The sequence below is a fragment of the Topomyia yanbarensis genome, chromosome 2, assembly GCF_030247195.1.
Source record: "Topomyia yanbarensis strain Yona2022 chromosome 2, ASM3024719v1, whole genome shotgun sequence".
Taxonomy (NCBI): domain Eukaryota; kingdom Metazoa; phylum Arthropoda; class Insecta; order Diptera; family Culicidae; genus Topomyia; species Topomyia yanbarensis.
Window position 1 is genome coordinate 335,298,528 of NC_080671.1, and position 15,069 is coordinate 335,313,596.

Below are 15,069 nucleotides of genomic sequence, written 5' to 3' on the forward strand. Positions count from 1 at the left end.
CAGTGCTTAACGGATGATGACTACTATTTGAGTGAGCACCAGGTAAAGTAACGAGTACCATTTTCCGATTGGTTGGTTTTTTCATCTATCCTATTTCGACGTAGCTTAGTATCGTACACTAGTGATACTAAAATCTGTACACAAGCAGACTAGTACGCAGCCGTAGACAATCGATGTAGCGTTCCGCTCGGTTGATCATTATTCAGCAAACCGTTAATGACATTATTCCTATGGTGAAATCTATTGCAGGGTATAACCGACGGAGGCCCCAATGCAACACGGCGCATTAGTGAAGCTGCCCAGAAGGAAAGTTCACCGGAACTGGCGGCCGACGAGGAAGAGGAGGAGGAAGAAGAAGAGGACGAGGAGAAGAAGGCCGAGAAGGCAGCTAAGCGGTTGAATCGCGAGGTCAATATGCTTTCAGCTCGGCTCATTCGACTGAAGGAGAAACAGGAAGAGAAGCACGCGGAACGACAGGCACTAAAATATGCCATGAAAACTAACCAGTACGCTCTCAAGTAAGTTAGAATAACTGCGATGCTTTATGTTTGTATTGAATATCGGTCATATGGTTCTCTTTTCTGGTTTAATGCAGAAACGAGCGTAAAAAGTATAAGAAACTCCAGAAGGAAGTTGATAAGATGGCAGCAATGATGAAGATGGAAGAGGAAGACGAGGATGCCGAAGAACCAAAAGAATCAGCAGCAGAGGAACCAGAAGAAGAAGAGGAAGAGGAGACTGAGGAAGAGAGCGAATCGGAGTCCGAGTCGGAAAGTGACAGCGAAAGTGGGAATGAAGCCGATGTAAGCCCATTACTCGAATTTATGTTCAATATTTCGTTCAAAAAATATATTTCCTCTTTAGGACGCCCCAGACGAGAAAAAGAAAGTCAATCTTGAACCGCGGGTAAAACGACACGAAGGAAGACTAGCTTCTCTCAAAAAGGGCAACTATTTGCTACAGGCCAATGTGGATAGAATCAAGGATGAAATCAACAAAACAAGGGAAATGTGCTGCACACTGCAGGCTGACCTAGACTCGGTTATTGCTGATTTAGGTTAATTTGAAACCATTTAGTAAATCTATCATCAAACATATTACCCTTATTATATACTGACTCGGCAGACAAAACAATCATAACCCATACTCACTTACCTTACAGGATAACAGGAACACGTACTTTTTTAAACCCACAAATTCTACTAGCCTTACAAAGTCAATTTTTCATATCAAATCACCCAAACAGCTTGTAGAGAACCATTTCAATGTATTTCAACATTTACAAACCATACACAATAAAACACTGGTAAACGGATAAGCAAAACCGGTCGTGGCCCACAAAAAGAAAGTATTTAATTTGCTGTATTTTTGCAAGTCGAAATAAAAGAATAAAACTTACCTGAAGTGTAAGCTGAATTTTTACAATGTTGTTTCCTTTATTTTCAACAATTCACTCAAAAATCTACTTATCAAGAACGAAAACTTATTGCGGAACAGTAAACTGAAACATTCAAAGCACAATATTTTTATGGATAGTTGGGATGTTTTGTTTGGTTGCGTAAACAAAATCTCCCGGTGGAAATTGAAATGAAGCAGAAAAACACCAGTCAGGAACCCCTGCAGCACAAGTTTTTGACATTACGTATACCATACGCAAAAATAAAACAACCCAAAGAATAAGTTCTTTTAATTTACTTTTGAGTTGTGCGTCGCTTCAAAACTGGAAAATCCAGCCAGCGACAATCGTATTTTCTCAGGTTCTAAACAATGGAATCACGTCGGAAGTAGTGCGCTGAAATCGTACAATGATGCGCTATACAGCGCACTACTTCCGACATCATGGATTAGTGTGCCCGGAGCTAGTGGCAGATCACACGCAATGCATTTAAAAAAAAAACCAGCGAAATTAAATGCATTTCTTTACATCACAATAGAAATTCGTAATGTATTTTCCCAAGCAACACTTGCAACATGTAATAGCCGCAGTTTGTTCCATAACCATTCACTTTTGCTGGTGCGCTTTTTGGGTTGCTGAATCAGTTGAATAATGGTTGATGTATACTCTAGGGGCAGATCACTTGTGATGCATTTTTAAAAATCAGCGAAATTAATAATGTATTTATTTCCATCAAAATAGAAATTCATAATGTATTTTGCGTTGCGTGCAATGTTTTTGCGTTGCGTGCAATGTTGTTTGCGTTGCGTGTAAGACGTCAAAACCCTACAGAAAAACTAGCCCTACATTTAACAAAACGTCGAACAAAGTGGATCAGCGTAGGACGTTTGTTAAACAAACTTTTCTACGAGGGAGTGCAAAGCTGATGCAAAAATGGAAATTAAATGCATTTTTTCTAATTTGATACAAATTTGTTATACATTCTTAGAGTGATCTGCCCCTAGTGTATACTTCTTTTCAACAAATTATGTAGCAGAAACTGCTAGTCAACAAACGGTGTTGCTCGGGTTGCGTGGCGTGCAATGAATTTTGCGTTGTGTGTAAGACGTCAAAACCCTACAAAAGGACTGCTGCAGACATGGAGAGACATGGATTTTAAACTAATTAGAACACCCGCTAAAACTGCTGCTGGGGACAGCAAGTTCTAGTTTTAAAATTTTCAGATTATATTATAGAATTGTCAAAATTACCGCTCTGTACCTCCATCACACACACAGTGGACTGATTTCACCATCTAACTGAAGTGTAAGTCCTGAACCGTTTTCGAAGAAAGCATATAGCATTCTACCATGTATTAGGCATGAGCCGGTGAGCCACTTTGTTGATTCTTTGCAGTACTCCGGGTAAGTAACTCGGGTAGGTGCGACGTCCGACAAAATCGCCGATTTGGTCCAACATTAAACGAATCGGGCTAACGAAGTATGGTCGTCAGACGGGTTTTTCTGTTGCCTAATAGCAGACAACGACGCTTGATGATGGTTAAACCCACGGCCTTGGCTCGATCCAGGTTGTACAGACGAAAAATATCCGGTACTTGGTGGAGGACGTTTGTTTTTCTGGTCGTTGTGTAACAACTCGTACTGTCTGATGATACAACCATTTTGCCGCAGGGTTTTGCTTTCACGCAAAAGAATTGTGCATGTTTGATTCTATAAATCATTTCTTCATTTTTAATCGATAAAAATTCTTTATTGTGAACCAAGGAATTTATTGAACCAAACTTATTTTTTTGGTTGGATCAACCAAAATATCTTTTGAATCAATCTTACAAGTTTTGTTATCTGTGCTTTTCGAAAATCTACAAAATTATTGTTTGTTCCAAACAAATCAGTGATTCTAACAAAAGCATGCAGCTAATTGATTCAAAAGGACTGAATGCATTACATCAACAGTCCTTGTTGAATTGAAACAAATAAAAAATAAAAGTTGCTACGAAGAAGAAAACTTTTTCCACGTGCGTCAATGCTGGAGAAATTCGCTATTTTTAAATCAGGGAATTCAGATTTCGGTAAATTATTATAATGCTCAGATTTTCCGGACTCGAAGGGCGCAAGGTTAGTGAATAAATTAAGTCGAATGCACACGGTGCGTTTTATGGTGCCTTCCTCTATTCCAGGACTCAAACAAAACACCCTGTGTGGCTTAAAAACGACAATCGCAGAACTGAAAACACGTCACCGCACCAGAAATAAATAATACCCGTTCGAGAGGGCAGTTTCCTGTACTTCACCATCTCTGGTCCAACAGGATGACACAGCGTATTCGTGCGCCTTCTGCAATCTTTTTGGAAAAGCCGAGACTCTGAAGCACTACATTATAGCGCATATCTGGAACAAATCACGCGCACGGCCAAAGGTACCACATAAAGGGACGGTGATTAGAATCGTATGCGCTGCATGTAATAAAATTTCTTTTCATTCCAAGCAAACCTACTCCGGAACAGGTTTGGAATCCCTTATGGATTCTCGCTCAAATGCAACAAACGATTGAGTCGGAATCGGTTGTTGCCTTTGAGCTGGAACTCATAATGAATCCATTCAGAATTCCAAACCGATCCCGGAATGGGTTTGACTGGGCCATACTGAATCTATTCAGGATTCCGAAGCGGTTCCAGAATGATTTGACAGCGTAAAATTAATGCGTTTGTAGCCTGTTTTTAGAGAAAGGCCAATAAGTCAACGGCCAGTATTTACTTTGTGTGGTTCATTTGTACTGATGTGATCTGTTGTCAGCGAGTAATGGTTTGTTCTAAATTTGTCACCATGACAGTAGGCCTTTGGTTCCTATTAAAGAATAGGCATATTTTATATTCAATAAAATTGGTTTTGATTCAATATTTGGTATGCATTGATTCAAATATTTGTTATGTTTAAAACAATAAAAGATATTATTTGATTTAATATAATTGTTTTTTGTATTGAACATTTGACATGCATTGATCCAAATATTTTATTAGTTTTATTCAACAAAACGAGCTCATTGATTCAACAAAGTTGTTTGTTGTTTCGATTGTTGTTATGATAAAATCAATAAAAAAAAATTTTGGTCCAACTATTTTCCATGTTTGATCCAATAAATTCTTCAGAGTTATTTCAACAATTAATTTATTTATATAAACATGTATTTTTTATTGAACACAGAACAACTTGGTGAATTTATTATTTCAACCCTCATATTAGTTGACATTAAAAACTATTTTTCTGCGTGTTGCAGTTCCCATTGTGACGACGTAAGCATGTTCGGCACAAACCGAATTCCCGTACCGCCGCTCATTGCGCATCTCAAGAGAGTTTCAGAAAACGCTTGCATTTGTCTGCGCCGGGTGTCTTATATGCCGGATTCTGCTCAGATGATTCAGGATGAGCGTTCAATAAACCGTTGCCTTTCTTGGGACCACGACATTCAGTACATGCCGGCCAGTGCTACTGTTCAATCGACGGGACGGCCACCGTGCTCACAGCTTCAGCAAGAGAGTAGACTCAATTCCCAAAGGTCGCCAAGTTGACTGGGTAAAGCTCGACGATGGCACGCCCAGTCCTACTTGATCGTTGGCGGCAGCTTGTTGATGAGTTGCTGAAGGAGCGAGACATTGTGAAAGTGATCCTTCAGCCTACACGTGTTCACTGTTGCACAGAAGTTCTGTACATTCACCGCAAAGTCGACTATAGTCTCTAACTTGTTCTACCTAAAAGGTGGATATATCTTGGCGATCAGAGAATATACAATGGCTTCAGTTTGCCCAAACATCATCTTCAGAGTAGCCATTACTCCTGGAACGTTAGAGGGGTGCATCAGACGGCTCTTCACCGCTTCGTATGCTCGTCCTTTTAATCTCTTCTACAGCCGGATTGTGTTCTCGTCCACCGTGAAGCCGCACACCGCTGTTGAACGATGTCGAGCTGCAAGCCGTTCCTGGGTGGGCTGGCCGGATTGTTGCGGTTCAAAAGGGTTACGATGTGTAATCGATCGACTACACTTCGATGCGTGTTGGTACACCAAGCCACTATCCTGTGGAATTGGCTGCTGCTCCACCACACATCTTACATGCCTGTCCGAGAAGAGTTATATCGAGTTGTTGCTCTACCTAAAAATTCTCTTCCGCTACCATTAACAAACCACCAAACGCACCTTCTTCCACTTGTGTTTCACTTCCACTTTCAACATCAGCTTTTGACTGTGACCGCGTTCCTTTCGAACCACTTTTCCCGACCGCCTTTGACCCGACATTGTTCAATTAACTCAATCCGTAAACGACAATTACAAGACGTCGACAATTTCGGGTCGATCAAAGGTGGTCGGGTGTGCGCCCACCAGTTGGGTCCGATAACATGATCATTTTGTCTTAACAAATTTAATTTTGTATCAACTATTCTTTCAATTGAAATACAAACAGAAGAATTTCTTTAAGTCTACTAATTAAATGTTTTCAAAACAATCATATTTCACTTTGATATAACCATTCTTCAAATTTGAAAATGTCAAATTGGTTCAGCTCTGCAACGTCACTTTGAACCAGTGTGAGCGAGAAGGAGAAAGCATGTAAACATGATGTATGCCAGAATAAGAGCATATGTGAGCCAAAGAAAATAGGGAAAGAGACGAAGAGTGAAAATCAGGCAAAACGGCAACACTCCCTTTATGATGATTTCAACACTAGAATTTTGGCAACCGCTTCCACAGGCAGCACTTTAAATGACTCCTATTATATTTTGAAAACAAACCGTATGTCGATCGTGGGCAGGGATGCCAAATATTTTTCCAAGAAGTCTGTTTTAATTTTCGAAACAGTCTGGAATTGTCTGGATGGATGGATGGATCTATGAGCTGTATTTGTTGCAATTTACTAATGAAACATATTTGTATGTTAACAATATATCTCAGCTTTCTGAAAATTCAGAAAGTGCGCCGCCAATCTGACCAAATTGAATGCTTAATTTTCAGCATAAAGCATACGGATTAAAAATTGAGTCTCTGAGCTTTCAGTATCTTGGATTGCTGAACTTCCGGCTGATGAAAACTCAACAAAATTTATTCACATTTGTTTTAAAAATCGTAGATCAAAAGGCTGTTTAAAAATCAACGATGCATTCCTGTAACTCATTTTATTTTTCAAATTGTCTGGATAAACCAGGACAAATTTTCTGAAATCTGGATCAGACAAACATAAATCTGTATGTCTGGACGACGCTTGAAAATGTGGAAGCATCCAGATAAATCTGGAAGGTTGGCACCCCTGATCGTGGGATTTGTTTATCAAACGATGCGCATTTCGAAACAAAGACATGAAATAATTTTAAAGCTTGTTTTTACTCATACATATACTCTAGAATGCACCTCACAATCACGATTGAACCAAATTCTGACGAAAATTGAAATTTCTTGTTTGATAGATGTACAATACTTATCTCCTACAACTGAGGCGTGAGTAATGTTTATTTACATTGCACGATTGGTCTGCTCAATAAGGTATTTTTGGCTTCACACTATTCGTCTCTTTCCCTATTCTCTTTGATGTGAGCAGAGTTGGAAACGAAGAATAAAACATGGAAAAGAAAACATGCTATCCTGGTCCAAAAAAAATGCGGACGAACATGGTCAGGCGATTTAAGCAGTTTGACGTGTAACTCCACTCGCCTGTGCTAATTGTCCCTAGGAACAAATGCAATTTGCAAATGCGATTTAAAGGCGATTTCACCACTTAGGCAAATTTTCTGACGGCTGAAAAGGATTTGGTTGTTTTTGCGTTTTTCAAACATGGCGGTTCATGTTTGGCTTTAGCTTAAAATAGTTTATTTTAAACAATTGGCGTGTTCTCGCTTGTATTTTGTTTGTCTAGTGCACTTCATTTAGCCAACGAAGGTGGGCAATTGTGGAATCGTGTGTATATATAGTGGAACAAGATCTCCGACCTAAACATAAACATACATATGTTCCGTCCCAGATTAGCAGCATATGTCATTCAGGACGAATTTCGTAAGATCAATATGTGAGACGATACCTTTCAATTGTGTCCTTTTTGCTGCATGGGCCTTCCGAAAGCTCAGCTCTCACAGTTGTCAAATGTGGAAAATCAGGATTAAGCAAATTGGAAATTCGGAAAATTCAAGGAAAATAGTGCACGTCTCAAACGTGATGACTCAAAATCTGCTGTTCAAACTGTAAATATCATTCATAAATTGTGCCGAACAGGCGGTTTACGGGCAACTCCTACCATAAAAACAATCAAACTTGCGGGAAATTCCTCCACCACCCACAAACGAAAGGAGATGCCTCCCAAAGGAGGGTAAGTCGTTTGCAATTTGATTGTCTGAATTACATTTTGTATGATAAGTAATATAGGGAGATAACAGAAACTAAAATTTGTGTCAAGTTGAACTTCTTAAACTCAAGTCAAGTTAAACTGCACAAAAGCTTTGAAAATGTATTGCATCTATGTAAAGTATTTTTCTCATTGATTATTCATTAAGCAACATGTCGTTCTCTTTTTGTTGTATTGTATTTTATTATTCTCACGTAAGACTGTTAGTTTACACTGTGTTTCAGGTCAAGGAAATTCTGGTTAATTTAGTTCGCTTATTTTTGTGTAGATGCTACTTTCTGAATCCGGTTGTCATTTCAATAAAACCCGCATGGGAATTCCGTGAGAATAGTCAATGACTGTAGATGAACAACTACATAATTTTCGAAGACGATTTCGATAGAATCTTAAAGTCCCCTCTTATATTTACAGTCGTTGCAGAGAGATGTCCTAGCCAGTAGCCCGCGGTGCCGTGAAGTGCTTAAATATAATCATTTCGTTCACGTCGTCGAACAGTCGACTGTCTCAGTTAGCTTGTGCGCTAACGTTCCGCTGATACCTGAACGAAGCAAAATGCCGGAACACCTGGAATTGCAGCAGCTAGTTGGTGGAGTGCTTCAGGGAAACGTTAATCATCGATCGTTGTTCCCTTGGGTTCAATGCTCGTGTCCATATTTGGGTATAATACTTGCCACCGTTTCGTCTTTGTTCTTTTCGTTATGCTCCGTGATTGTGAAGGGGCTTGTTGATATCAATCCAATTGAGCTGGCCACATTTCGGTAAGTGCTCGTTTGCACCATCCAAAACTGAACGTTAGATGATGGTGTCTTCTATGTATCAGATACATTAATGTCTTTTTTGAGTAATCGTCCTCGGGAATCGAAATAGTGTTGCAACCGTATTCACAACAACATTTTATTCCAGGTTCATCGGTGTCCTGCTTCCGTCGATCCCTATCGCAATCTACAAGGAAGAAAGTTTCTTCCCCAGAGGTAAGCGTATAATACTGGTGCTACGATGTTTCGTCGGAACGACCGGACTAATGCTGAGTTTCTATGCGTTTCGCCATATGCCACTGGCGGACGCTTCGGTGATCATATTTTCCACACCAGTTTTTGTTGCAATCTTTGCGCGGCTATTTTTAAGGGAAAGCTGTGGCATGTTCAACGTGCTAACGATATTTCTGACACTGATAGGTGTGGTCCTGATAACAAGACCCCCGTTTCTGTTTGGGTATGGCGCGCGCAGCGTCAGCGAAGAGCAGGTTGTCGAGTCGAACTATGACGTTTGGGGTCCGGTGGCGGCACTTTCATCCACGCTATTCGGTGCCAATGCATATGTTCTGCTTCGTGCGCTCAAGGGATTGCATTTTTCCGTTATTATGACTAACTTTGGTGCGTTCGCACTGGTTTACACGCTGATTGTTTGCTATTATCTGGGAGCACTTTGCTGGCCCCTGTGCGGGTCTGATCGGTTGTTGGTGATCGCGTTGGCACTGTTCAGCTTCGGAGGGCAAATTTTATTGACTCTCGCGTTGCAGTACGAACAGGCTGGACCCGTTGCCGTCGCCCGGTCAGCCGATATTGTGTTTGCCTTCATCTGGCAGATCATGTTCTTCAGGGAAACGCCTAGCATTTACTCGGTACTGGGGGCATTGCTCGTTGTTAGTTCAGTTCTGCTGTCTGGACTGCGAAAGTGGGCGCTCGCCCTTCCGAGAGATTCGGAATTGAGAAAAAGATTCAAATTCCTTGTTTTGGAGTAGTATGTGGGAAAGTATTATAGTTAGTAGGTGTGCCCCACACTAAGTCTGTATCGTTTTACTACGAAGAAAGAGCAGAGAAAAACAAAAGTTCACTTGTACACAAAAATCAAACTAAATTTCAGGTAGGGATAATTTTCTGTAAGATCTAATAGCTATAAGGGCATTGGGTTCCAAAGCGTATTGTATTGACTGCGGCCTAAATTTTGCGGATTTGTATCATTGAAGCTAGGTAAAGTGTAGAAAAATTGTACGAAAAAACACTTTTGGGCAGAGTAACGCTCGAGTTGTTGGCCAACGAATCCCTATTTATTCTAAACTTGCTGATTGATAGGTTGGGAAACCGATAGTATCTCGTTGGTAGGCGTTCAAACAATGTCTACTGCTCTATGTCATTCCAACAAACAACGGGACGGAGGATATCATTGTTTTCTCCTCTAACTAACATAAATGCACTGTAGATTCTGCCGTGACTATATTTTACGATCTCCAATCGGTTGACCATCTCGCAGTTCTTTTAATTCAAAATTGAATGACTACTGCCAGTTATGGTTCCAAATTGAATGTTAAGAAGTCTCATTCAACATGCGCTGCGTCTAAAGAAACTCCGTTTTTGGACAGGAAAGATTTTAGCGATGATAAATGCATTACAACAATTTTGTATCCAATTTTAAAGCGATTTTGACTGCCATATACCTAAATAATTGGTTTGTTTAAAGTTTATCTTGCCCGACTTACTCACTGCCGTTAGACGCATATTTGTCCCATGCTCTATGGGATTCCTTATATACATGGGACAATTATGCGTATAAAGGTAGTTCAGCAGTGATACAAAGTGGGTAACTCATAAGGTAAACATGAATAGGTATGAGACCACTAATGCTAGGCAGATACCACCGATGCTGAGTTAGGTAAACAGCAGACGGGTGTGTAGGCGATTTGTCGGTCGTGGTTTTATGAATGTAAATGTTGTTTAACGCGAATCTATTCTTCGCATGCTTGGGTATTTTTAGAGACTGGTCATGTTCTAGAGCAACGTCGCACTTAAGACGGTCGGATCTAGTGCGGTTTTTTGATGATCTGATTAACTCTGTAGGTGACACCAGATCTTGACAAAAATATATATTTAATGCGGGGCATTTTCGGATGAGGATAAAAATTTGCTTTTTCAACAGCTACCAAATATTTTCAGCTTCATTCCTGAAAAAATCTTCAAATTGACAGCCCCAAGATCATTCCGGTTTATGTTAATATGTTGTTCCTTCAACACTAGTGATCTGCCCAAAACGTCCGAAATTCAATCCAACATTTTCCAAGCCAAGATAATCTAAAGTACTATCATAATAGTGTGCAAGTGAAACCATTTTACGACGACCAAATCTGTTTATCTGATAAGAATTGTAAATTTTATCGAAATCCTCTTTGATATCGCACCCCGTAGCTATGCTTAGGTTCAGAATATCTCAATCGTCTAGTTATCCTAATAAGTCCATAGGTTTGTGTTCGGTTTAAAGCACAAGCCTTCCTTATTGAGCAAACATCATTAGATAGAATTTCACATGAATACTCAATTTGTGCCACTCTTATCCTTTAATTAGGCCGCCTTATTCAGGCGTATACAAATCTAATCTCTTGATTGCGTGCGATGACGAGCGTTAGCTATTAAAGATTACACATTTATATGCATAAATTGATACTCCTTTTAACCAGGCACCGTAAACTACTAAGTGCGCTCAAGGAATTAATAGCTGTTGTAGCAAAAGCGAAGTGACAAACAAACTTACACTAAACTACCTTTACACTGTTTCAGTTAGGCTTGAAATTTACACGTAATTGGCAATCGTTTTGTACCAAAAAGGGCAAACAAACACGATATTACTATGAGTTAAATAGTGCAATATTTTACGTTACAAATATGTGATTACTACTACTAAATATAGATCTCATAAATGTATGTTCAACGTAAAATCAGTTTAATTTTAGATATCAAGAATTTTGTTATTGTACAGCAGCACGCAATGGAGCAAATACAAATAGTTTATTTCGTTACAAGACACTTGTTGTGTGGTTGGTAAAAAATAAAGTGATACCAAAAGCTAGTCACGCCTCGATGCAAAGTCGTACTAAGAGAAAGCAAACCAAAAATATTTAAGCTGTAAAATCATTAAAAGGCTATATGATATTAGATACATCTATCGAATACTTTACATTGTTGGTAAACCTCCTTAATAGAACAAAAGAGAAACTCTAAATGTTTTTTATTCAGTTCGTTTTTTGATATTTTGGTACGTTTTTGTTAGTTCAATGGTGCCAAATTCTTTGTTTTATATTTAAAATGTCGTAAACTTTGGCTATAATAATTTGAAATTATTTTTCTATTAAAATTAAAATGCGAAAAAAAGTTCCAGCTATCTTAAAACTATTATTTATTTATTTATTTATTTATTTAGTTTTTAACGGTGGGATTGAATGTGTGATTCGGTTCCATTTTTTTAGCTGTATTACAGTGTGGCATTTTGTTGTGACTACGACTTACCTTTCAGTTTGGGGCCCCTTTCCAAAATTTCGGAAGAAGCAGTCGGTGAGTTGTATCGAACATCCCCTCAGCATCGAGTACACAAAGTACACAAAGAGACACACACGCCCGGAGGCTGCAGGGACTGGAAGACAGATATTCAGGGGCTTAACGACCCCCACGAAACCTACTGCGAGATGGGGAGTCCTACTAGGATATGGTGGAACAAGGCAATGTTAGAAACTGCCCAACCACTATAAAAAACCGAATAAATCCTGTTGGGAGTACCTCCGCTAACCGATTCAACCACTGGGCTCATCAGGTGACAGAGATGTCATCATGAAAGATGTCAACGCGTTCGTCGGTGACCGGAGGATGAGTGTCATAGTTCGTTCACTTTCTTTTGCGATAGCATGCGGCTCACATAGTTTTTTAAAGTAGTTATAGAATAAATGTTCCTTTCATATTTATAACGTGAGTCACTTATTCTACCAAAGTAGAAGTTTTGTTAAACCAGGCACGTTTTTTTGTCGTGAAAAGCGGAATTTTCGGTCATCGATAAAACGTGTGGAAAGAAAGCAATGGCGGAAAACAACTCGGCAGCAGCATCTGCAGCAGGTGGACAGCAACGGCAGCCACGAGACGTTTCAGAGGCAGTCATACAACTTCTCACCAATCAGCAGGCGCTTATGCGACAGTTGTCACAGCAGCTGCACGAAACTCAGACCGCCGTCCGTAATTTGTCCCGCGATGAAACTGTACTGGATTCTTTGTCAAGCAACATGGCGGATTTCACCTACGATAAAGACAACTGACACACTTTCGAAACGTGGTTTTCTCGTTATGCCGATCTCTTCGACAAGGATGCCTCCAAACTGGATGACGCTGCCAAAGTGAGACTTCTACTGAGAAAACTGAGCTCACCGGATCACGAGCGCTATAATAGCTTAATATTGCCAAAGCTAGCTCGTGAATTTTCGTTTAAAGAAACCGTCGAAAAATTAAAGCCTCTGTTCGGTGCTACGGTGTCTGTTTTTCGCAGACGGTGCAACAGTCTCCAAACAATCAAAGAGGACAGCGATGATTACCTTGCTTATTCATGTAAGGTCAATAAAGCTTGCGTCGATTTTAAGCTGTCAGAATTGACAGAAGAACAGTTATAGTGCCTGATTTATGTATGCGGTCTCAAATCAAAAGAGGATGCATAGATCCGGATGCACCTAATCAACAGGCTCAATGAAGCGGCGGAATTGACACTCCAAAAAGTGGTAGAACAGTGCAACAATTTGGTTAACCTAAAACAGGACACAGTGCTGGTTGAAAATCTATCATCTGCAGTGAACAAAGTCACACACAAATACATCCAGCCCAAACGTCGAAATCAGTTTTCGAGAAGCAGCAGCACCAACCGTGAACAGCTCAGGACACCCTGCTGGTCGTGCGGGGGTATGCATTACAACAAGGACTGCCGATTTCGGGATCACAAGTGCCATGAATGTGGCAAGCATGGACACAAGGAAGGGTATGCTCGTGTTTTCCTTCAAAAGGCACTACGAGCACCACGACCATCAGAGAGTAGAAGAGGAAAAAGCGAGAAACAACAACAAAAACAGTAACCGTGCGGAAAGTCAGTCGAGGGCGGAAATTTGTAAACGTTATCATCAACAACATTCCGCTTCGCTTGCAATTGGACACAGGGTCTGACATTTCCATCATTTCACATCAATCTTGGATCAAGCTCGGTCGACCTAGAACAAAGCCAGCGGAGTTCAATGCCAAAACAGCGTCAGGAGAACCTCTAAAACTATCTTCTGAGCTGCAGTGCAACGTTACCATTAACGGCACCACGAAAGAGGGTAAGTGTTTCGTTGCTAACCCTAATGTCAATCTGGACATTTTAGGCATTGACTGGTTGGATTTGTTCGAACTGTGGAACCACTCGATCATTTCGTTCTGCAATCAAATCAGGAGCCAGCACCCACAGGACGTAGCAGCACTTCAATTACGTTTCCCCGAGGTGTTTACATCGAAGATGGGTCTTTGCAACAAAACTGCGGTTCAGCTGGTGCTGAAGGCCGGTGTTTAGACCAAAACGACCGGTTGCATACAGCATGGAAAGCGTGGTGGAGGATGAACTCAGCCGTCTTCAGAGTTTGGGCATCATAAAACATGTTGATTTTGCTGTTTGGGCTGCCCATACCGTTGTTGTTCGGAAGCCGAATGAATCTGTTCGAATCTGTGCCGATTTTTCAACGGGTCTTAACAACGCTCTCGAACCGACTCAATATCCGTTACCGTTACCAGAGGATATATTCGCCAAAATGGCCAATTGTCGAATCTTCAGCCACATTGATTTGTCTGATGCATATCTGCAGGTTGTTGTCGATGAGGCTAGCCAACCACTCCTCACCATCAACACCCACAAAGGTTTATTCCAGTTTACCCGGCTGTCACCAGGAATCAAATCAGCCCCGGGTTCATTTCAACAGTTGATGGATACAATGCTAGCTGGTATCGACTGCACAGTTGGTTACTTGGATGACATCCTCTTAGGTGGTCGGACAGAAGAAAATCACAAGCAGAATCTTTATCTTGTACTAGAGCGTCTTAGAGAGTACGGGTTCACTGTTCGCATCCGAAAATACAACTTTGGAATGCAACAGGTGAAATACATAGGACAAGTACTTGATGGTAACGGGATTAGACCAGATCCGGACAAAATCACTTCTATCATTAACATGCCACCACCGCATGATATACCGACGCTTCGTTCCTACCTGGGTGCCGTTAATTATTACGGCAAATACGTTAAGGAAATGCGAGTTTTGCGACATCCAATGGACCAGTTACTCAAGACAGGTGCAAAATTTGAGTGGTCTCCTGCGTGCCAAAGACCCTTCGACCGTTTTCGAAAGGTTCTTCAATCACCATTATTGCTGACGCACTACAACCCCGAGCTGGAAATAATTGTGTCAGCTGATGCTTCGATGTTTGGACTGGGTGCTCGAATCGCCCACAAGTTCCCGGACGGCACAGTAAAA

The 15,069-nt window shown here is 40.6% G+C and overlaps 3 protein-coding genes across 7 annotated transcripts in view; 2 read left to right on the forward strand and 1 right to left on the reverse strand.

The window, feature by feature from the left end:
• LOC131683992 (titin) overlaps positions 1-1,425 on the forward strand; it is a 48,255-nt gene extending 46,830 nt beyond the window's left edge. For 3 of the 4 annotated variants that reach the window (XM_058966435.1, XM_058966437.1, XM_058966436.1), the window contains exons 6-9: positions 4-42; positions 250-518; positions 596-803; positions 865-1,425. In XM_058966435.1, the coding sequence (XP_058822418.1) occupies positions 4-42; positions 250-518; positions 596-803; positions 865-1,062 (714 nt within the window). In that variant the 3' untranslated portion in view covers positions 1,063-1,425. The remainder of the gene's footprint in view (positions 1-3; positions 43-249; positions 519-595; positions 804-864) is intronic. The other variant, XM_058966438.1, reaches the window with a different exon arrangement.
• LOC131683993 (trichoplein keratin filament-binding protein) overlaps positions 1-1,568 on the reverse strand; it is a 122,854-nt gene extending 121,286 nt beyond the window's left edge. Inside the window, exon 1 of one of the 2 annotated variants that reach the window (XR_009304599.1) lies at positions 1,400-1,568. The gene's annotated coding sequence lies outside the window, so the exon portion shown is untranslated. The remainder of the gene's footprint in view (positions 1-1,399) is intronic. The other variant, XM_058966442.1, reaches the window with a different exon arrangement.
• Positions 1,569-7,495: 5,927 nt separating this feature from the next.
• Positions 7,496-11,720, forward strand: LOC131683997 (solute carrier family 35 member G1). Its single transcript, XM_058966449.1, has 3 exons — positions 7,496-7,739; positions 8,187-8,533; positions 8,679-11,720. Exons 2-3 carry the CDS (start codon positions 8,328-8,330, stop codon positions 9,514-9,516), a joined length of 1,044 nt encoding a protein of 347 aa, XP_058822432.1. The 5' UTR covers positions 7,496-7,739; positions 8,187-8,327; the 3' UTR covers positions 9,517-11,720.
• The last annotated feature ends 3,349 nt before the right edge of the window (positions 11,721-15,069 follow it).

Excerpts from the sequence above, each read along its gene's own strand:
- LOC131683997 (XM_058966449.1), top strand. The coding sequence starts at position 8,328 with ATGCCGGAACACCTGGAATTGCAGCAGCTAGTTGGTGGAGTGCTTCAG. Across the intron at positions 8,534-8,678 it reads ATTGAGCTGGCCACATTTCG|GTTCATCGGTGTCCTGCTTC; the intron begins GTAAGTGCTCGT and ends ATTTTATTCCAG.